Source organism: Anolis carolinensis, chromosome 5 (genome assembly GCF_035594765.1).
Source record: "Anolis carolinensis isolate JA03-04 chromosome 5, rAnoCar3.1.pri, whole genome shotgun sequence".
Lineage (NCBI taxonomy): Eukaryota > Metazoa > Chordata > Lepidosauria > Squamata > Dactyloidae > Anolis > Anolis carolinensis.
This window is the reverse complement of record NC_085845.1, coordinates 172343979-172367664: the sequence shown is the minus strand read 5'-3', so window position 1 is coordinate 172367664 and position 23686 is coordinate 172343979. Positions and strand designations below refer to the sequence as shown.

The window sequence follows — 23686 nt, the reverse complement described above, 5'->3', positions numbered from 1 at the left end:
TTATGACCAGCACAGATATATATCTATGTATACTTTTATGTAAGAAACATTAACTTTGTACTTCTTTCTGAAATATTAAAGAAACCCACAGTAGTCCAATGGAAACAAATTCTACATTCAAAATAGACAATTCAAAATTCCTCCTAGTCCTTGCTGTATAACCACATAATATGGAACAGCTTTCCTTTCTCTGCCATATCAATACGTAATCTATTAAAAGGAATAGACAGCCCATTACTATTAGGTAACAAAATTGAGTGATATGTGGGGAAATATTGCCTTGCTTCCTCTGAAATCTCTAGAATGCTATTAATTCTAGTGGGATAATTCCACAGCAAGTGTTTGGAAAATTATTTCCACAAATAATACTTTGGGAGACGTTTTTATGGCTATGTGACACTGAGCACAATGCCAATGATGCTCCTATTTAACCATTCTGGGATCAATAGTCTTCTCTCCTGCACCATTTTAGTTTTATCACACAAATATTGCACCATATGGACACCAAAGCAAAACATCAAGGTTTGGAAAGGACCAAAGAGGCTTTTGGCTTAATCCCTTGTTGCAAATCAGGAACAGAAGCTCTTCTATATGTTGCAGAATGACAGAGGGACTCCTGTAGCAGCATTATAACCTCCAAGCTCCCAATGGAGGTCAGACTGGCCTCGTCATTACCATGTTTTAGATGGGAAGTAAGAGTTTCCCTTCTCCCCTGGCTTTTGGGGGCTTTTAATATTTCATTTTGAGAAGATAATCTACTTTTAGTTGTTGTGTCACTGTATAATGGTATTATTTTGAAGCAGGGTTGCAGTGGAATAGCTCTCAATATGTTATTAGAGAGCAGCTCCTAACATTCATCATTGGCAGTAGCTAGAACTGCTAGGAGCTGCAGACCAACAATATCTGGAAGACCACACTTTGCCTTATTAATAACTTATTATACAGTTATCCATACATCATCCTCACAACAGTTTACCATACATGATCAGGACACAGAATTACAGGTAGACAGCAGGTATGTTGCAAGAGTCTCCAGATTACGTGACATTTCATGCAACCAGGCAGCTAATATTTTTATTTTGAGCATAATACTTGCTTGAACATTTATTACCTTCCTTGAGCCCTGTTGAGGAAAGACGGGATATAAATGTTTTAAATCAATTAATAAAATAAACCTTTTCTTTGCCACTTTGAGTTTTGTTGAAAAAAGCCTGCATATACAAATGCAGTAAGTAAAACACACAATCTTGTTCAGAGCTAACTTGAACTCTGGCATGAACTCTTAATATCTGAAGATTTACAGCATCAGAGCTTGTGAATGACCAAAACCAATCCAGCAAGTTCTCAATGGAAAACTGGGGGTGAATGAATGACCGTGCTGTACAACAACCTCTAATGTTCCCAAAAAGGTAAGAGAGAAATGTATAGGGAATCAGAGAACACAGAATTGTCATAGTACAGTAGAGTCTCACTTATCCAAGATAAACAGGCCAGCAGAACATTGGATAAGCGAAAATCTTGGATAACAGGGAGGGATTAAGAAAAAAACCTATTAAACATAAAATTACATTATGATTTTACAAATTAAGCACCAAAACATCATGTTTTACAAGAAATTGACAGAAAAAGCAGTTCAATACACAGTAATGTTGTGTAGTAATGACTGTATTTACGAATTTAGCACCAAAACATTGCAACATTTACTACAAAAACAATGACTACTGGCTTGGATAATACAGAACCTTGGATAAGTGAAGCTTGGATAAGTGAGACTCTACTGTATATAATAGCACAATAGATCTTTTGGATCACTTACTGAAAACCTGTCCCACTATTAATGAACACACAGAAAAGACTATTAAATGGATGCCTCACACATAAGCTGTGCATTTTAAAAAACATTTTATTATAAAAAAGTAAGTCCCTTCCACACTTCAAATTCAAATAAGCTATATAGAAAATACAATTAGGATCATTCCATTAATTGAATACCCTTGTGACGGCATTATTAATCTCTACAAAATGGAAGTACAACTGTACTCAAAAGTTTGAGAAACTGGCATTTTATAAAGCTTCTTCCCACAGGACCAGTTTCTGCAGAACATATCGGCATCGTGACACTCCCACCCATCCCACATGCTATGCAAAATAATTTTATTTGTGTGCCATACGCTTAAGTAGCTATATCAGTGCTCTGTAGGTGTAGTGAGGAGGTGGAAGGGCAATTCTCCTAGCAACCATCCACTGGGTCAGGTTTTCCAAGCTGGTACAGACACTTCTCACAACCAGACAGCTGTCATGCAGGCAGAGAGGAATCAGCTGCCTTATTCCGATCTCCTCCCAAAAAGTGGGAGGGTAGCAAGAAGAAACAGCAGGCGGTTTGGATTCAAACCCTTCTCTCACATACCACCTGTACTGTATGGCTTAATAAACTCCTGATCTCTTTTGTGCGGTCCACCTCCAAGCAAAAAAGCCACATTGGTAAAGTCAGAATCAAACACATTGTGAGCTAGATTAAGTAGCTCAAGCTGATTTATACACACATATACATACTAAATATTTGATAAAATTGGTATATAAATAAGAAAAAGCCCAATATTTTTATTAAAAAATAAAGCTGCCCTTTAAATTGTACAAAAACCAATGAAAAGCCTGGAAAAAAGTTCCTGAATGTGGTGAGCTCGGATACAGAGAGGATATGTCAGGAACACCTCCAAACACAAACTGCTAGGCTGCCTCCAAAGAACATATACAGCAGGTTCTTCACCTCATGGGTGATCTCGAAACCAAAGCCCTCACCAATCACCACATGCCAGGAGGAGCCATACTTCTTGTCCATTGTCTCTTTGATCATCTTGGCCGCACTCTGAGGAGCAAACGTGAAGAGCCAACAAAGGGAGGGAACACAAGGCAAAAGGGAAGGAATGGCAGTTAGATAGATGGAATGCATTTTGCTCTCACACATTGCCCTATCCTACTCTGTGTAGAGTTTGTAGTGAGACTCATAGATTGGAGGGGGAGGAGAACAAACTATGAGAAATATAGAATCTTGTTACTACCTAAGGGTTTTTTCTTTGTTGTTTTGAAGAGTTGCTCAAAGACAAAAATGAAGTTACCATATATACTCATGCATAAGTCTACTTCTTTATGTAAGTCAAGGGCAGGACCTGAGGCCAACATTATGGATTTTGATATAACCCATGGATAAGTTGAGGGGATCAGTTGCCTCTGTCCACCGCCACCATTTTCCTGCCCAAAAAGGCCATGGCAGAGAGAGCAGAGGGGGTCAGTGCTTCTTTCTCTTGGAACAGACTAAGACCTGACCTTTCACCACTCTACCCGGAGAAAGGAATGTTTCTCTTTTTTATAAGAGTTAAGGTACAATGCTTACACTGACCTATGCTTAAGTTGATCCAAGGTTTGCAGGTTGATTTTTTAACTAAAATTTCTAGACTTATACATGGGCATATTGGGTACTTAAAAAGAGTTGTTCAAGTGGAGAAAGAAGCTCATTTTCTGGATTAGAAACACCATGGAGGGACTGCCATATCACCCCTGTCCCACTGGATACACAGAGTGGCGAATCAAAGGGTACAACTAGCCAAACAAATAACTAAAAGCCTGAGGGATTGAAAACATTTCAAGAGGAATAGGCTGAATTGCTGAAGCATAGTTACTGTTACTTAAATTATTTAGCACTCATCTGCTGCTTCATTGTATGTCTGTTTTTAAATTAACTCTTAGTAGCAAGCCTACCTAACGTATTTGTAAGAGTAGTGTTAATGTTTTGTTTTTTTTAATTTTTGGTTTTGAAACTAATTTTCCTAGTGAGTGAAGATAACTTAAAACAATTATAAGTTCACTGGTGCCTTTGAACCTAACGTATTTGTTATGGCAAAAGCTTTGTAAACTAATGTCCATTTCATCAGAAGCATGAAGTGTTATCCTAAGCTGTAGGTATATAAATACATGGTTGGGAGAAAGAGTAAATAGTGAGGACAGAAGCAAATTAAATGCAAAAGATATGGTCAGTGTCAACTGCATTAATAACATTGGCCATATACAAAAGATATGATTTATACACACATATACATACTAAATATTTGATACTGGGCCAACTATCAAAAGATACTGAAAACAAAAATATCTTGGTACTGTGTAAGTCAGTTACTCACCCAATGAGAATAAAAAACAATAACTAAATAAATGGGAAATAAAATTGAAACTTTTGAAGAATTACTTCAGTTGTTTTTTTTATTCTACTTTTTCTTTGAAGGTCCTGTATTCAAGAAGAAATCTTGAAATTTAATTTAACATGATGGGAGGCCAAAATGTCTCCCACTGTTTTTAAAATATTGCCCGGTTCATAGAAATAAACTGTTCTTATGAAAATGCTATTTAACTCATTTTGGCAGGTATTTTGAGGCATTCACATTATTGTATCACCTGCCTTTTTTCTTATTTAAAACCTGCTTTTCTTTTGTGAAAAACTCAAAGTGGCTAACAAAATGAACCATCTGCTTCACTTGGAGAATTGAATGGAAATACCTTACAGTCTTAGAATGATGATGTGCATGAATTAAGAAAAGCAGGTGAAAATGTAGGAAACAACTTCAAGACATAGTTTTATTCTTATTACGAAACATATACTACTAGATTAATAAAATTAATCCCTTTTTGTATTTGAAATTTTTGTATGTAAAAAAAAAAATCAGTTCAAACAACCTTCTTGGTCCCATTGTTGTAACTTGTCTTTCTCACTTCACTTAAAAGAGGCAAAACTTTATCATGAGAAAGCATTTCACAGAAATATGATCTTAATGTCAGCGTATCCTGCTCATCCATCTATAATGGAAGACACTTTAAGAAACATTTCTTCTGTTTCAAGAAGGCACACAAATGCTCTAGTCTAGTGCTTCCATACCCATTAACGGTCTTTTACAGAAGAAGAAGTCTATTATCAAATAAAGGGCAGGAAAATAGGATACTTGCATGTTGAGATACCATTTGTTTTTTAATATACATATAAGCATGCGACAGAGTTATGAATGGAGCTCTGTTTCCATTCTTCTATTATCTTTTCCCTTTAGAACAGTAAAAAATAACAGGAGCCTATTTGGTGCATTGCCAAGCAGATACTTTTTCAGTGAAGGCCGATACCTCATTGTTGGTGGCGTATTTCTCACAAGCTGTGACACACAATTCCATGGCCTCCACTCGCATTTCTTCTGGCATATCTGTGTGCTGGAAAAAAACACAAAAATGAGATCAGTCATATTGACAATCCCTTCTGCAGCACATGACTAGCCTCACATCCCCTTTCTTTTGTGTTTGGTTAAGAGTGGCGATAAGGTACAAAGAGAAGCTGACTCTAAATGCCACAAGAAGACAGAATTACAGAGGATGAAGCCCGAGTGCTGAGACATGCTAAGTAACTATTTCCATTTGTAGCAGAAGTAATTATCATTATGTGAAAAATCCAGCTTTCTGGCTTGCCTCTCCCCCATTGCTTTGGAGAAATTAACCGATTTACTTTAAGGTTAATTCCCTGACAGGGAGTCAACAGTGTGTTTAGTGATATGCTGGGTTTCCCCCAGAAACCTGAATCATTGTGACATGCAAACTGGGCCACAGCATTCCTCCTGAGAATTGAAAAATGGGGCAGACAGAAAGCTTACAATTAATGGAGTTCTAAAACAACACAGAGAAAACTGGTGTAAGAAGAGCACAGCAAGATTACTTTCCTTACAGATTCCTTCATTTTAAGAAGTGAAACTCAGCTCACTTGAGATATAGACATTTATCTAAAGCCCATTTGGGAAAGTATTTACTTTGATGGATGGCAGATTTTCTGGCACTTCTGACTTAGTATAATATATTGCTGAATGGGTATTGTATTTTACTCTAATTGTACATTTCAAAAGAATGTCTGTGTCATAAATATCTTGTTTTAGCTGCTTTGAGAATTGGGAAAAATAGATTAGAAATATTATAAATTTATAAATGTAATTACTGTAACTTTGCTAACCTGAGGAAAAAAGGAATTCCACAGGGCACCAGAAGTGTTATGCAATCAATGTTTCTACATATGTATGACTGACTGTAATGAGCCTCAGAATGTCATCTGATTTTCGGAAGTCTCAGCTGCACAGCAGAAAACTGAGCCCACAGAACAGACAAGTAGGCGTCTTCTTGGTGTTGCTCACATTAGGCTCCTGAAAGTGAAGGCACAATGCCACCAAAACACTCTGACATGCAAGAAGAGAGAACTTATCAGTCCCAGGAGACTTTCAATTGCCAGAACTTTGATTAGACTCAATAAATACACTTCCTTTGGAAGGTACCTCACAATAACTTCCACTCACACTGTTTTGCCTTGAACAATTAAACATTCCTATTGATACTTAGCAATTCACAGATTTCTTGCGATATTAGCCACTGCAATTCAACATCAGAAATAGTACATTTCACACACATTTTTCAACTGCTTATTTCTTCCTACTACTCTTCTCACCTCTACCCACTTATGATGACTTATTCAATATCAATGTCTACTATTCAGATACTAAAAGTTGGACTACATTCTCCCAGCCACAAAGACAGGCAATAGCAAAAAAATCATGCCAAGAAAAGCCCACAATATTGTTGTTTATTCATTCAGTCACTTCTGACTCTTCGCGACCTCATGGACCAGCCCATGCCAGAGCTCCCTGTCCGCCGTTGCCACCCCCAGATACTTCAAGGTCAAGCCAGTCACTTCAAGGTCAAGCCCAGGATAGGGGCACCAGTCATGTACTCCTGCTATCTACAGCATCCATTTTAAATAGTTCTTATCACTACACTCCTTTTCCAATATTTTGAAGTGCTCTATGAAGATATGTTTTCTTGTCTTCCCTCCTCTGAAACATAGCTTTTAAGTGTTTTCCTCCCACAGAGTATGTTAAGAGATGTATTGCATCTCATTGTTCTTAGCAAAGAAATGTAGATGTAGTATACATTATCCCAATTAATAAGGCCTTTGACAAAAGAGATCCTTTTCACAATTTTTTAAAATGCCTGATCAACCCTCCCCATTAGAAGTTATTTTAGCAGTACCGGCACTGGGGAAGATGATGAAGTAAGGCTAGAGAAAATAGGCTTTCATGTGGTCTTAAAACATACCTTGAATAATAGAAATGCATAGATAAGAGTGACATTTACAGTAGATATAATGAGCTTAATGGGAAAAAAGGAATGAGTGTCTTGGATATTATATGTCTGCTGCTTTATTTTATGAAAATTGCTTTATTTTATGATTTTTTAAAAAAAACCATACTTCCAACAAACATTGCAATAAACAAAATGTGAACAAGGAAAGAACTAAATTTGACTCCATTCTGTAGCTGTGTGGGCCTGCCTACAATAGACAAGGTAAACAGCAGCTGTCTTTAGAATCCATTACTGAAAATGTGTCAATAGTAAAACTGAGCGAAAAAGATACCACAGATTAGCTTGCCTCGCCAGCTCCCCCAGCATATTAAAAAAGCCTAGCACTATACATTTGACCACCAAAGTGGAAATCATAAAAGAATGGAGACAGAAAAAACAATAATCCAAAATATGTATTAGAGCAGCTTTCATATAGCCTCTAGAAGGTTCTAAATGGTTTTATATATGCAAGGGTAATCTGAGCTAGTTACTACACTTCACATGTGGATACTGTTCATTTTGAATAAATAGTTTTTTGAAACATTAACATTTTCTTAAGATCAATTCAGGGGTGCTGTGGTTTTTAACTTTAAATTTATTTTAATAATTTTTAAATGCTGTTTATATTTCATCCTGTTTTAATGTTCGTAGATTTGTATATTTAAATAGTTATGCTGATGCTTTTACTTCGAGTCCCCTTCAGGGGAGATTAAAGCAGTGTATAAATAAATATAATAATATTAATAATTTCTTCTTTTCTGTGAATCTATTATGCCTCTATTACTAAATTCCCTGTTAAAGAACTAATCCCCAATAACACCTCTACTTCATTCACTTAAGAATACCTACAGTGTTTCATGACTTAAGAAAATAGAAATTCCCATTTTAACAGCATTTCTGTAGGAGTCTTGGACAATCATAGTTCATATTGATGTACTGTTTAGTCTCTTTAGCAACTGGTTCTCCTCCTGCTAAAACTCCTTTATTTGCATGAAGTGGCAAATTAAAATGGAATCCAGTGAAACTGTTATCTTCTTATTCGAGAACATAACATACATTTTCAGTTTCATTCTTACCCTGATTAGGGGGAAGCTGTGAAGCCTCTTATAGTCTGCCTCCTCTTTTTTCCCATCCCCAGTATCTGCCATTGTCTGTTCACTCTGACCCTGGAAAGGGGCAGAGCCGCCTTTAGGGACCCAATCACGTGTAGGCTACAACCTTTTAGAATTCAGGCCACACAGGTTTTGCTGAAATAGGATATTCTGCTGCTTAGAGAGAGAAAAAAGGAAGAAAAATCAGAATATTTTAGTTAACACAATCCATAGAACAATCTTCTGAGGTTGTCACATAGCTGAGATCTTTAAAAGAATATAACTGAAAGAATAAGTACCAAAATGCTAATGATATTATGGATTTAATATTTAAATTATAGTTTTTCTAAGTAGTATAAGTAGTCAAGGTAAAATTCAAGTGTCTTTTAAGGTTGATACTTCTTATTGGACTACAATATAAAGGTGACAAAATATTTAGTTAGCTTTCAAATTCTTCATGAAGGATTGAAGAGAGGAATTCAAATTGCTCACAACTGCCACCATGTTCAGATTAAAATGATTGTGACCACCCTGACTAGTGCGTAGCAACAGCATTTGGGAAGTCAATCTTTTCAAAACAATGGATTTTACATTGCTCGCTTTTTGTCACATAGAGAGCAATGCCAACATCTTATCCCTCTTCATCCAGCTAAATTTGTGTACAGTACTTGTTGGATTATGGATGTATGTGTATGAAATGTAAATCAAATGTTTTCTGCTGTTGTGCAAGAGCGTGTGGTTTCAGTAATGAAACAGTTAACAGCAGGCTAGTTTTGACTGACAGCCTGTTGTGATTGCTATGACCTATCAGGCATGATTTCCAGCCTTTGGAGGTCGGAATTTCCTTCGGACTGAGGAATGTATTTTCTTATCTCTGTGTCTGTTGAGCTGGTGCTTGCCAAGCGAAGAGGCTGAAGAGAAATGCCAGCTCAGAGTGATGGCTTTTGCTGTGCTTTGTAAATATGTATTATAGATATTGAATAAATGTTTGGACTCCAGACTACTGATGTGTTTGAGTCCGACATTTGAACAGAGGAATTGATGTGGCAGACGATTGCAACCAATTCATCAGGATGCTGGAGAAGATGATCGATGGATATTGAAGAAACCCACCCAGCTTGCACCCTGACCCCCACGCCGACAGTACTCACAAGTGTGGAGTTTACAGGAAATATGAAGAAATATACATGGGGTTTTTTTCAACTTAGCAAATATCTTTACAGTTTGAATCTCTGATCTTTATCTCCACCCCTATGGAAAACTAAGTATGGATGAACTGTAAGAATGAATAATGCACAAATTAAAATATAATGCTATCTTCTTGGAAGACTATATTACTCTTACAGGCTTGTCAGAAAATGCACTTATCAATTATTGTTAGGACTATTGTGCATGCCAATTTCCTTTTTTAACAGCAATGATAATGTATGTGTATAATGGGCAATGGGAGTACTGGGAATGTCTGTTTGCAATTCAGAACAGCATTTGATATTCACATTTGGCTTCGCTTTCTACATTTTTCACAAGCTCTACTGCCTCTCGATCAAGGGTATTTCGTAACTAGTTCAGATAATTTTTCAGTTCACCCATTTAAAATGACACTCCAAGGTCCTTTGAAATTGTGTTATTGTTGTTGATGTTTAAAAAGGATTTATCTATTGTCAATTCAAAAGTAGCATATGGGGCTTGGGGAAATGTATTCAAAAACTAATTTCTTATTTTTATAGTTCAAATAGTCCCTTAATATAGTCCCTTAATTACCACTACAATTACTTACCACAATACATGTAGTTGTGGTTTTAAACTCTGTTAAACTCTTCTCCCCCTCTAAGTAATTAAAATAGAGTAGGTTGTTTGAGGCCCCATCTACACTGACCATTTGATGCAGAGGCCAGACAACAGACTCCCACAAAAGCATGTAAAAGAAAGCCCTCAGTGTGCATTAGTGCTCTGTGGTTTGTGTAATCACTATCTAAGCCTCAAAGTGGTTCCAGAATTTCCTATGTAATCATCTGCACAGCAAAACCACTTTCTTCAAAACCAGTTTAAATCTGCATTAAATGGTCAGTGTAGATGGGGCCTCAATTTGTTACAAAATAAACTTTCTTTCCAAACTTCACCTTGTCTCAGAAACCCAATGACAAGATGAGGCAACAGACCAAACACATATGTCGACCATATGATATTCTTCTGCCAGCATCCCCACAACTATTAAAAAGTTATAACACACCTGCAAAAGAATTGGCGTTTATACTCCTCATTGTAGGGTTGCTGCCAAAAGTAACTAATGTTAAGAAGTCGCTACTTCCAAGCAACAAGAAACATGTAGCTGCGTTATTTTAACAGTAGCACTTCTTAGTCTTTTAAGTAAAGAACAACTGGAGCAGTCTTCCATGATGTCCTCATAGCATTCCAAACATTTTGTGTTTTGTTTCTATTTATCCAATAGTGCTCAATAAACTCCTGAACTAAGTATCAACATTGTTCCTCAGTAATTAAATAATTACTAACAACTTTCAAAAGACTGGAATGTAACATACTAAAGAAGAATGATACATTTAGTAAGATTTTGTAATATGCTGTAATTGAGAATAGAAACAAAGAAACAGAGTTGGAAGACTCATAGGGGCCATCCAGTTCAACTAATTGCTGATAAATTTATATTGAAAGAAAGATAAGATAAAATTAAATAAATAACTTATGCATTTTGTATTAAGAAAGCTTTAATCACACAGGCACTTTGACTGCAAGAGGCATCTCCATCTTTATCTCACGCTAACTTCCTGATTGTAAAATTTCTTCTGAAACAGCTATTGATTCAAGTCTTAAAGTAGTCATTTGATCACATGAACAAGCTCTGATATGAGTCAATGCAGCATATGGTAAATTACCATGTTTTTAGTTTCTATTGAGAAGATGAAGCTGGGCTACTAGTTATCACACACTAGCTTGTACAAAACCCATATAGAAAACTCATTAAACTTCAACTGACAGCCATTTGCAATCCAGGGAAACAAGATTTACACTGGACTCCCACCGCCAGCTCCTTTCCAGATAGGTTGGGCAACTATCCATCCCCAGACAATATGGTCATTGGTCACAAGGAATGTTGGAACCCCCGGTGGCCAAGGGGATAAAAGCCTCGTAACTTGAAGGTTGGGTTGCTGACCTGAAAGCTGCCAGGTTCGAATCCCACCCGGGGAGAGTGCGGATGAGCTCCCTCTATCAGCTCCAGCTCCATGCGCGGACATGAGAGAAGCCACCCACAAGGATGATAAAACATCAAAACATCCGGGCGTCCCCTAGGCAACGTCCTTGCAGACGGCCAATGCTCTCACTCCAGAAGCAACTCCGGTTGCTCCTGACACGAAAAAAAAAAAAAAAAACAAGGAATGTTAGGAATTGTAGCCCAGCATATCTAGGGAATTCCAGGCTGAGGTAAAATGCTGGACTTAACTGCAAGGTTGGAGAATAATATAATAATAAATAATAACTTTATTTTTATATCTCACCTCCATCTCCCTGAAGGGACTTGAGGCGGCTTACATGGGAACAAGCTCAATCCAACAGAGATTAAAAACAAATTTAGATTAAAATATATCTCGATAAAATCAACAACATTTAGCCAGATAATAACATAAAAACAGCATAATTAGCAACCAATAATCTGAACAGTAATAAGTACTGAAATTCAGGAGAAGGGACTTGTGCAGAATTTCAGAACAGAGCTGATGAGCAAAAGTGCAGGGCCAATAATAAATTAGGACTGAAAGAACATGTCAATTAAACACTAAACCTATAGGTCGAGAAATAGGGGGTAAAGTGCAGGAACTGATGGTAGTTATAGTTGGGGCTGAATATCTTGTGAACTGCTTTATCGAAGGCACAGCAGAACATCCATGTTTTTAGCTTTTTACGGAATGTGGACAGGGTGGGTGCCAATCTAATCTCCTTGGGGAGAGAGTTTCAGAGCCGGGGGGCCACCACATAGAAGGCCTTCTCCCTCGTCCCCATCAAACGTGCTTGAGATGGAGGTAGAAGCGAGAGAAGGGCCTCCCCTGCAGAACTTAGAGCCCGTGTGGGTTCGTAGGGCTCGTAGGGGAAGATGTGATCACGAATTGCTAATTACCATGAGGTAATATCCTGCAGTAAACTAATTAAGATGCAGTAATCCTACCAAGCAGTAACTGAATCTACTCTGCGATTCAATGTGTACAATCAACAGTCTTGAAGCAACACTATCAGTTCCCTCGGTTCCACTAATATTGTGTCACCATCTTAATTATCATCTCATATATATATGTGCTCACTTTGTGAGAGCTCCCATAAAATCCTATTGTCCTTGTTCAACTATGAATGACGGAATGACCTTGTCCATGCAATTGTATTTGCAATGTGTGAAAACTGGACAGTTAAGAAAGCTGATAGGAAGAAAATGAATTAACTAGAAATACGTTGCTGAAGGAGAGTTCCATGGATACCATGGATTACTAAAAATAAACGGATCATAAAGCAAATTAAGTCTAAACTCTCAATAGAAGATGGGAAAACCAAACGGATTGTCGTACTTTGGTTAAACTGATGAACTTCTTGACCGAAAGGTCAGCGGTTCAAATCCGGGGAGTGGCGTGAGCTCCCACTGTTAGCCCCAGCTTCTGCCAACCTAGCAGTTCAAAAACATGCAAATGTGACTAGATCAATAGGTACCAGTGGGAAGGTAACAGTGCTCCATGCAGTCATGCCGGCCACATGACCTTGCAGGTGTCTATGGACAACGCTGGCTTAGAAATGGAGATGAGCATCAACTCCCAGAGTCGAACACGGCTAGGCTTAATGTCAGGGGGAAACCTTTACCTTTACCTTTTATGAAAAGACAGGACATGCTAGAAAATATAATAATACTTGGAAAGGTGATAGGCAGTAGGAAACAGGAAATACTATATTACATATGGATAGACTCCAAGAAACAATAGTCCACAGTTTGCAAGATCTAAGCAGGGCATTTGAGGATAAGGGTGACTTGGAGGTCTCTCGTTGGCATAAGTCAAGGTTGATTTGATGGCAGTTAAAAACAACAACTCTATTTGTGGCATCTGGACACTCCAACCCCTCCTCTGGTTGGAAAAAAATGGCTAAAAAGGCTCTGGGAAGCCTCCTCCTTTAGCAAAACAACCAACCTAACAAAAAACACAAATACCTGAACGTTCCCATAATTCAGAACTCAACAATACTGCCATCAGAATTAGAATAAGGTCTTGAGATTCATTTCTGAAAAGCTTTATACCACAATTTGGAAGTCGTTTTTCTGTTCCCAGGTCACTGGCTGTAGTTATCCAAGAGCTTCAAAATGCTTTCAGCCAAAGCTCAAGTACAGTACTTTCACTCCTTGGATAGATCTACACTGTCGAATTAATGCAGTGTGACACCACTTTTAACTCCTAGAGCTCAAAGCTATGGAATCCTGGGAGTTGTAGTTTGGGCCTTCTCCGCCCAAGAGTGCTGCTGACTCATCAAACTACAACTGCCAGGATTCCATAGTCATGACAGTTAAAATGGTACTATTCTGTATTCATTCTACAGTGTGGATCGGGCATGGGCAAATTTGGGCCCTCTGGGTGTTTTGGACTTCAACTCCCACAATTCCTAACAGCCTATTGCCTGGAGAGCCCAAGTTTGTCCATGTCTGGTGTAGATGCACTCTAAGTGGCTTGCCCTTCCCAGAAAGAACTGAAGCAAATTAAAAAGGGGGCTCAAATAACTAAGACGGTTGTCAAAGGCTTTCATGGCCAGAATCACTAGGTTGCTGTGAGTTTTCCGGGTGGTATGACCATGTTTCGCAGCGTGTTAAAGCGCTGAGCTGCTGAACATGTGGACCAAAAGGTCACAGGTTCAAATCCGGAGATTGGTGTGAGGTCCCGCTGTTAGCCCCAGCTTCTGCCAACCTAGCAGTTCGAAAACATGCAAGTGTGAGTAGATCAATAGGTACCATTCCGGTGGGAAGGTAACAGCGCTCCATGCAGTCATACCGGCCACATGACCTTGGAGGTGTCTATGGACAATGCGGGCTCTTCGGCTTAGAAATGGAGATGAGCACCAACCCCCAGAGTCGGACATGACTGGACTTAATGTCAGGGGAAAACCTTTACCTTTACTATGTCCATGTTCCAGAAGCATTCTCACTTGACATTTCACCCACTTCTATGGCAGGCATCCTCAGAGGTTGTGAGGTGTGTTGGAAACTAGGCAAGTGGGGTTTATATATCTGTAGAATGTCCAGGGTGGGGGACAGAACTCTTGTCTGCTTGAAGCAAGTGTGAATGTTGCAATTGGTCAGTTTGATTTGCATTGAATAGTCTTGCAGCTTCAGAGCCTGACTGCTTCCTGCCTGGGAGAATCCTTTTTCAAAAGGTGTTAACTAGCCCTGATTGTTTCCTGTCAGGAATTTCCCCGTTTTCTGAGTGTTGTTCTTTTTTTTTTTAAAGAGGTTTTTAAATACTGTGGACAAGTCTACATAGGGGCCACCAAACACAGCATTGCCCAAACACAAATCAAGGAATATGAAAGGCACTGCAGACTAATCCAACCAGAGAGGTCAGCCATAGCAGAGCCATTTTGAGTCCCACCCATGGGAGAAAAGCGGGATAAAAATGTATTATTATTATTAATAATAATAATGGCAGAGCACTTGATGAACTAACCTATAAAAGTAATGGTTTCCCCTGACCTTAAGTCCAGTCATGCCTGACTCTGGGGGTTGGTGCTCATCTCCATTTCTAAGCCGAAGCGCCGGCGTTGTCCATAGACACCTCCAAGGTCATGTGGCCGGCATGACTGTATGGAGCGCCGTTATCTTCCCGCCGGAGCGGTACCTATTGATCTACTCACATTGGCATGTTTTCAAACTGCTAGGTTGGCAGAAGCAACAGATATACACATCATATTATTTGAGAACACAGAAATGCTGGACCACTCTAACAACTACCATGTTACACTACACAGAGAAGCCACTGAAATCCACAAGCTTGTGGACAATTTCAACAGAAACGAGGAAACCATGAAAATGAACACAATCTGGCTACCAGTATTTAAAAATTCTAAAATAAAGAACTACACTCTGAAAACAGGGGAATTCCAGACAGGAAACAATCAGGGTCAGTTAACAACTGCCGATAAAGGATTCCCCCAGACAGAAAACAGCCAGGTTTTGAAGTTGCAAGGCAATCAAGGTGGCCAATTGCAACATTCACACTTGCCTCAAACAGACAAGAGTTCTTTATCCCCTCTGGACCTTCCACAGATATATACCTCACAGCCTCTGAGGATGCCTGCCACAGATGTGGGAGAAATGTCAGGAGAAAATGCTTCTGGAACATGGCCATACAGCTCGGAAAACTCACAGCAACCCAGTGGTTCCGGCCATGAAAGCCTTCGAGAACTCAACTAAGACTGTATTTGTGATCTCGCTCAAAGACTGAACTTCTTAAAGGAAGAAAGTCCCACAGAAGGACGGGGATTATTATTATTATGTTTTAAAAAGCATCAACTCTATTCAGAACTGTCCTTTCATCGAAGGGTTACTATCAGGCGTTTTATTTAGACGCCTTATAAGCCCAAGAGCCCCCCACGCAGCCGCGAAGGGGAAAGGAGAGCCTCAGGCCGGTCAAGGAAGAAGCTCTGGCCGGTGCTGAGGCAGCGAAGACCCCGCAAAGAGGGCTGCGTGGGACCTCCAGCGGAGGGGGACCTCCCAGGTTCCATTCCCGCAGGACGAAGGAAAGAGAAGGCCCCACGCGGGGAGCCCCAAACTCACCCTCGCCTTCCCGCTCTCGCCTGCGTCACCTCGACCCCAAATAGCAGGTTCCCTGCGGTTGTTAAGGACAGAAACGTGCTTGTCTTAGCAACCGAAGGCGGAAGTCCCGCCTTCTCTTTTGCCATAGGGCGACTCTCAGGCTTTGCGAGCACCGGGTAGGGTTGGAGTACTGTCCATCAATCAAAGAGGTCCTTCAGTCTCCCCGAGAGCTGGGCCGGCTCTTGAGCTTATAAGGCGCCTAAATAAAACGCCTGATAGTAACAGTTGGATGAACAAATAGGAGTGGATAGACTGGGTTGCTGTGAGTTTTCCGGGCTGTATGGTCATATTCCAGAAGCATTCTCTCCTGACGTTTCGCCCACATCCATAGCTGGCATCCTCAGAGGTTGTGAGGTATATTGGAAACGAGGCAAGGGAGGTTTATGTGGAAGGTCCAGTGTGGGGGAAAGAAACTGTCAAGTGTGAATGTTGCAATTAAACACCTTGATTAGCATTGAAAAGCCTTGCAGCTTCAAGGCCTAGCTGATTTCTGCCTGGGGGGAATCCTTTGTTGGGAGGTGTTAGCTGGCCCTCATTGATTCATGTCTATTTTCAGAGTGTAGTTCTTTGTTTACTGTCCTGATTTTAGAGTTTCAAAATACTGGTAGCCAGATTTTGTTCATTTTCATGGTTTTGCCCTTTCTGTTGAAATTGTCCATATGTTTGTGGATTTCAAAGGCTTCTCTGTGCAGTCAGACATGGTGGATGTTAGAGTGGTCCAGCATTTCTGTGTTCTCAGATAATATGCTGTGTCTAGGTTGGTTCATCAAGAGGTCTCTAGACATAAGATGTCACACAAAATGTCCTCGGTGCCTGCCCTGTTTGGCACAATGTGAAGCATTCAATGAAACATGCAGAATAATCACAGGATGCCTCAAACCTACACCTGTTGATAAGCTCTACAAGCTAGCTGGCATTGCCCCCCCCCCCCCCCCGGATGTGCAATGGGAGGTTGCTGCTAACTGTGAGAGAAATAAGATTGAAACACTGTAAAAGCCATCCTCTGCATGGCTACCAGCCTCCTCCCAGTAGACTCAAAACAAGGAAAAGCTTCATGAGGACCACCACTCCTCTTAATGTTCCCCCAGAAACAGCAAGAGTATCCCTCTGGGCAGCTAAACCAGGAAATCCCAATTGGATGGCCCCCCATGAGGGTCTTCCTCCAGAGGCAAACCAAGAATGGGCAACTTGGAAGTCACTGAACAGACTCAGAAGTGGAGTTGGCAAATCAAAAGACAACCTGGAAAATGGCACTACCTAGAAGAATCCTCCGCCTTGTGCGACTGTGGAGCAGAACAGACAACTCTGAATCTGTTTAGTTGCCCACAATGCCCTTCCTCATGCACAGAGGAAGAATTGTTTAAAAACTACAGACAATGCAGTCGCTGTTGCCCGTTTTTGGTCAAAAGACATTTAGCCACTTGCGCCCCTTCTAGTTTTATCAGTTTTATACTAATTTATGCAATGCTTTTGATATGAAATAAATAAATCAAGTGCTCTGCTATGGCTGACTTCTCTGGTTGAGTTAGTCAGCAGTGCCTTTCAACACTCTGAAAACAGGGGAATTTCAGACATGAAACAATCAGGGTCAGCTAACACCTCCCAACAAAGAATTCCCCCAGGCAGGAATCAGCCAGGCCTTGAAGCTGCAAGCCTTTTCAATACTAATCAAAAGTGATTGGTTGTAACATTCATACTTGATAAGAGTTTCTTTCTCCCACCATGGACATTATTCCACGCATATCTAAACCCCACTTTCCTAGTTTCCAGCAGACTTCACAACCTCTGAGGATGCCTGCTGTAGATGTGGATAAAATGTCAGGAGAGAATGCTTCTGGAACATGGCCATACAGCTTAGAAAACTCACAGCAACCCAGTAATTCCAGCCATGAAAGCCTTCGACAACACACAGAACTGGATAGAGTTGAAAAAATAATAACAATAATCCCCATGATACAAAAGGACAATTTTGCTTGAAGGCATGGTACCACTGTGGCATCCTCATCACAATAGTAACTTTGTTAGTAGCATACAGATATCTGCCACTTCAATATCAAAGCATGCTAGATCAGGCAGGGTGCAATATGACTGAATGTGAGTAAGGATTCCTTCAATATAACCCAGCCTCCAGATAATTTTCTCCCTCCTTTCCTTGGCATAGGGAAGGGAAAACACTCCAAATACGATGGTATTAAAGAGCAATTGAAGAACCTGGATTCTTTGGTCAATTTTTAAGTTTAAGGATGCATCTATACCGCAGAATTAATGCAGATTGACACCACTTTAACTGGCATAGCTCACTGCTATGGAATCATGAGAGCTGTAGTTTGGTGAGGCACCAGCACTACTTGGCTGAGTAGGATAAAGACCTTGTAAAACTACAGCTCCCAGGATTCCATAGCATTGAGCAAGGGGCAGTTAAAATGCTTTCAAACCGCATTCATTTTTCAGTGTAGATACATTCCTCCCCAATGGGTTTCTATAGCCAAGTAGGAATTCAATCCTGGTTTCCAAAGTCATAGCCTAATATTCAGAGCACTACATCATTTACTTAATCTTGGAGCAACAAGTGGAATAATATTCAAACATAATAAAATAAAACAGAGTGGTAAAATGGCTTAAAGCATTCCCTGTGACATTTCATAGATCGGTAGTAAGCTGAATTACCATATTTACTTGAGTCTTGTGCCATCGAATCTAATGAGCACCTCAGTTTTCAAAACCCTGAAACCTAAAAACGTATTTGCCATTTTACATGAATCTAATGTGTACCCTCATTTGGGAAGATAATTTAGTCAAAAAAGGTGAGCATTAGAATCAAGTAAATTTGGTAATTCTCCATCCCTTTTTGTGGCTTACCTTCAGGGAAACAGACTTGAGCTCTTCAACTCAAACTTCAAAGTCATTCATGAAACTATAAATCTCATGATTCAACAGAATGGAGCAACGATGTTCAAAGTGACATTAAATTACTGTGTATCTGGTTCTGTGGGCAATAGAGGAAGGAACCGGCAAAACCACCTCCGAGAGTGCTTCTATACTGCAGAATTAATACACATTGACAGGCATGGCTCAGTGCTATGGAATCCTGGGAGCTGTAGTTTGGTGAGGCACCAGCACTGCTTGGCTGAGTAGGCTAAAGCCCTTGTAAAACTACAACTCCCAGGATCCCATAGCATTGAGCCATGGCAGTTGATTGGATGTTAAACTGCATTAGTTCTACAGTGTAGAATAGATGCACCCTCTTTTTGAGCTTCTCTGACAAATTCTGGAACCTGGAAGAATACAACAAAAGATTCCCCCAGGCAGGAAGCAGCCAGGCTTTGAAGCTGCAAGGCTATTCAATGTTAATCAAGGTGCCAATTGCAACATTCACACTTGCCTCAAACAGGCAAGAGTTCTTTCTCCCAACCTGGACATTCCATGGATATATAAACTTCATGTGCCTCGTTTCGTACAGACCTCACAACCTCTGAGGCTGCCTGCCATAGATGTGGGCAAAACATCAGGAGATAATGCTTCTGGAACATTGCCACACCGCTGGGAAACTCACAGCCACTTGGAATAATACTTTAGCTGCCAGGACTCAATGCTATGAAGTCCTGAGAGTTGTAGTTTCCCAAGGTCTTTAGCCTTCTCTGCCTAAGAGTGTTGGTGCCTCACCCAACTACATCTCCCAGGATTTCATAGCATTGAGCCCTGGCAGTTAAAGTGGTGTCAAAGTGCAATAATTGGACAGTGTAGATGCACCCCTAATTGAATGCTACTAAGAAATGCGTTAACGTGGCCAAATACAACATCTCCAGAAATAGGAACAGTTACCACGGAAGCCAAAATTATATCAAGGTACTTCTTCCAGTTAGTGATGATCTAAAGCACATTTTGATCTGAGACAGCCCTGCTCTTCTCAGGCCCCATCAACACTGCTATATAATGCAGTTTCAAACTGTATTCTATGACAGTCCAATGCATTATAGGAGTCTAACACAGACCATATAATGCAGTTCCAAACAGCATTAAGTGGTAGTGTAGATGGGGCTTTACATTCTTATGCTCTTACAGAGGCACAGGTTAAAGAAAGCTAGTCTAGGTAGTTCGTTTGTGGCTTCATTACTTTGCTAGTGCCTTTTCCCAAAGAAAAGAGGAGTGAAATGAGGTTATTGTTATATTTTTTGGATAAGAGATCGGACGTGGAGGAAGAAAACAGCGAAGAAAGGTGATATAACACATCTTAAAATATGTTTGAAGTTGCTTTTGCTGCTGTGAGAAAAATAAGAGGATACAGCGGGATGCTAAGATTAGATTTCTCTGCATCTTATTTGAGACTTTTGAAAAGATTTGCCTTTTTGTTCCCCTTCTTATCCAAAAATGGCAATATTGGGAATGGGCTGTGGTCTTGATTTGCCTCTGTGAATCATATCACTCATAACTCGCCTGTTATGTAAGCTTGAGTTATAGAAAAACTAATCATTTTAAAATATGCTGCATATTTATTACTCACAGTTCCATCCTGAATATCATCTGCCTTGTGTCTTGCAGCTTATATTTCTGCCATTTGTCAGAGCACCAAGTTTCCACGTGATAAATTAACTTTTTCAATGGCTCCCAGGACCTTTTGAACCTTGTCCTAGTTCTCTGCTTTCTTAATGCGGCTATTTTGATCACAATTATATTTGCATTCCTTCTTTTATTTTGCATTTTGAAAAATCTTCCATGTGGAATTTTATAGTTTTTAATTTCCTCTCCACCATCTGATTTGCCCCCATATTGGTAACAAAAATTCTGTTAATATATTTTTTCCATTGTTAGGCAATCTGTTGTTTAGTGTGAAACTTCTCACAAACGGCCTGTATTTATAGCTTTCTCTTTCAACCACACTGTTGTAATTAAATTCTTTCTATGGAGCTTTTTATTTTTCAGGAGAAACTATCTCTTTGATCTCCATCAAACCTTCCTCGCTTTCTTCTTCATTCCTATTCTGTTATAAAATAAACATTGGTCTTTGTGTTTAAAGTTCCCTTTGCTTCATCTGAATTAATGCATTGCTTCATCCTTGGCTACTCAGACTTTGCTGTTTTATTTTCTGGCATTTTGGCTACTGACATGTGGATATCATTGCAGAAGTGTGCATATATCTGCATAGGAGTCAAGTGCCATCAAGTCCAAGCTCATTCTGCCATGTAGGAACACACTATCAAAGCACTCCCAACAGATGGCCATCCAGCCTGTTTTTAAAAACCTTCAGAGCAGGAGACTTTACCACATTTCAAGCAGTTTTACACAGATACTACTATCCAGTTTGGAAGCAGTTTCACTATGCAGCGCTTGGTTTAAGGTTGGGACATTGGCCGCAATATCTACTAATTGTGGATTTGGAACTAAACCCTGGAATTGCAGTATCTGCAGCTAGACATCTGCCAAAAATGCTGGGTTTTAAAAACTAGTCTGCTGAGATATATTGATGTTCATATCCATGTCCATTTGGAATCAGCGCTGGACTATGGCAGGGCACAAGAAATGAGAACAAAAGGGTAGAGTGATGTGGTGTCACTTTCTGGAGGAATAATTGTTTATTTTCCATATTGATTTTGCTTTGTTATTATTTGTTTGATTTAATTTAATCTTAAATTGGTTATGTGCTTATTATTGCCCATATTGTTTACACTGTCTTATTGTTGTTAAGCCTGTCCGAGTCCCCATGGGAAGATGGGGCGGGATATAAATAAAGATGATGATGATGATTCTTATTATTATTACAGACAGCTATGTTCAGCATTTTTAAACAGCTTCAGCATTAGAAGTGTCCTGACAAACAGTCCACATTTTCTAGTCCTGGTTTTGAGCTCCATAAAAGATATAATCTGATCACCTGTAATGTATTATCTGGCTTATTTTGAACTTTCTGGGTTTTCAAAATGTATTGTTACAATACAGAGGCATAGTCCTGTTACAATTGGCCCAAAACAATTGAAATAAGGGACATGATATTGGTTATTACAGTAGAGTCTCACTTATCCAACATTCACTTATCCAACATTCTGGATTATCCAATGCATTTTTGTAGTCAATGTTTTCAATACATCGTGATATTTTGGTGCTAAATTCGTAGATACAGTAATTACTACATAGCATTACTGCGTATTGAACCACTTTTTCTGTCAAATTTGTTGTATAACATGATGTTTTGGTGCTTAATCTGTAAAATCATAACCTAATTTGATGTTTAATAGGCTTTTCCTTAATCCCTCCTTATTATCCAACATATTCGCTTATCCAACGTTCTGCCGGCCTGTTTATGTTGGATAAGTGAGGCTCTACTGTATTTGTATATTTTTGATTCTGCTTCTGGTCGTGTTGGCTTCTGATTTTAATGCATAAGTAAAGGTAAAGGTTTCCCCTGATGTTAAGTCCAGTCATGTCTGACTCTGGGGGTTAGTGCTCATCTCCATTTCTAAGACGAAGAGCCGGCATTGTCCGTAGACACCTCCAAGGTCATGTGGCCAGCATGACTGCATGGAGCGCCGTTACCTTCCTGCCGGAGCAGTACCTATTGATCTACTCACATTGGCATGTTTTCGAACTGCTAGGTTGGCAGAAGCTGGAGCTAACAGCGGGCACTCACTCCACTCCTGGGATTTGAACCTGCAACCTTTCGGTCTGCAAGTTCAGCAGCTCAGTGCTTTAATATACTTTGCCACCGGGGCTCCTTTTTTAATGCATTTGTGGTCCTAATTAATGACTCCTCCAGTTGACCCTAATGTGGTAAAAGAATATTTGACTCTGATTAAGTCTATTTCCTCTCCAGCTTATACAGATGTTGGGCTTAAAAAGAATTTGCCATAACAACATGGTTGATGCATCTTCTCTAGGTTGAGAAGGCATCAAAAGGGGGGGGGGGGATAACAGAGCCATTAGCAAAGGGATTTTTTGTTTTACCAATGTGTCTGGAATGATGTTTGGAATGTCATGTATCTGTTTTCTTTTTAAGTATGCATGCATTCAAATTTCTTTGTCTCCCATATATGGAAAGGTCTGCCCATGTTCCAATAATATCAGTGTTTCTTATCTAAGAAAAACAAAACTTAAAATCAGTATAAAATGTCTGCATCTGTGTCACAAAGGGGTTTGGGAGTAATTTTTATCAGGCGTACCTGACTCCTGACACCAGCTGTAATAAAACGGTGTTTTTTCTTCACTCTAGAAAGGTTTCTCGATTGGTTCTTGGTCAAAGTACCCCATTTCAATAACCAAACAGCTCCAATGACCCAGAAAAATATAGGATTCAAACCCCTGCTCCGTCACAGAAACCCACTGGGTGACCTTGGGCAAGTCACACTTTCTCTGCCTCAAAGAAAGGCAAGGGCAAACCAAACCCCCTCTGAGCAAACGTTGCCAGGACAATTATGTGATAGGTTCACCTTGGGATTGCCATAAATTGGAAATAATTTGAAGACACACTACCACCACTACAATTAATCTACACTGATGAATATACAAGAGTAAAACTGTATTGTTTTAACCCTATGGATCTCCAAAAACTTTCTACAGTCTCCAAAGCCAA

General features: G+C 39.6%; 1 protein-coding gene across 3 annotated transcripts; it reads right to left on the bottom strand.

Moving 5' to 3' along the window:
- Positions 1–1885: 1885 nt before the first annotated feature.
- Positions 1886–20649, bottom strand: dnal4 (dynein axonemal light chain 4). 3 transcript variants are annotated; one of them, XM_062982927.1, is made up of 4 exons: positions 20627–20649; positions 8265–8453; positions 5161–5244; positions 1886–2866 (listed from the first exon to the last, which is right to left on the bottom strand). In XM_062982927.1, exons 2-4 carry the CDS (start codon positions 8334–8336, stop codon positions 2702–2704), a joined length of 321 nt encoding a protein of 106 aa, XP_062838997.1. In that variant the 5' UTR covers positions 8337–8453; positions 20627–20649; the 3' UTR covers positions 1886–2701. The 3 variants fall into 3 exon arrangements, with proteins under 3 accessions (XP_062838997.1, XP_003221024.1, XP_062838996.1); XM_003220976.4 differs by lacking the exon at positions 20627–20649 and adding an exon at positions 16087–16215; XM_062982926.1 differs by lacking the exon at positions 20627–20649 and adding an exon at positions 11449–11640.
- Between the last annotated feature and the right edge of the window lie 3037 nt (positions 20650–23686).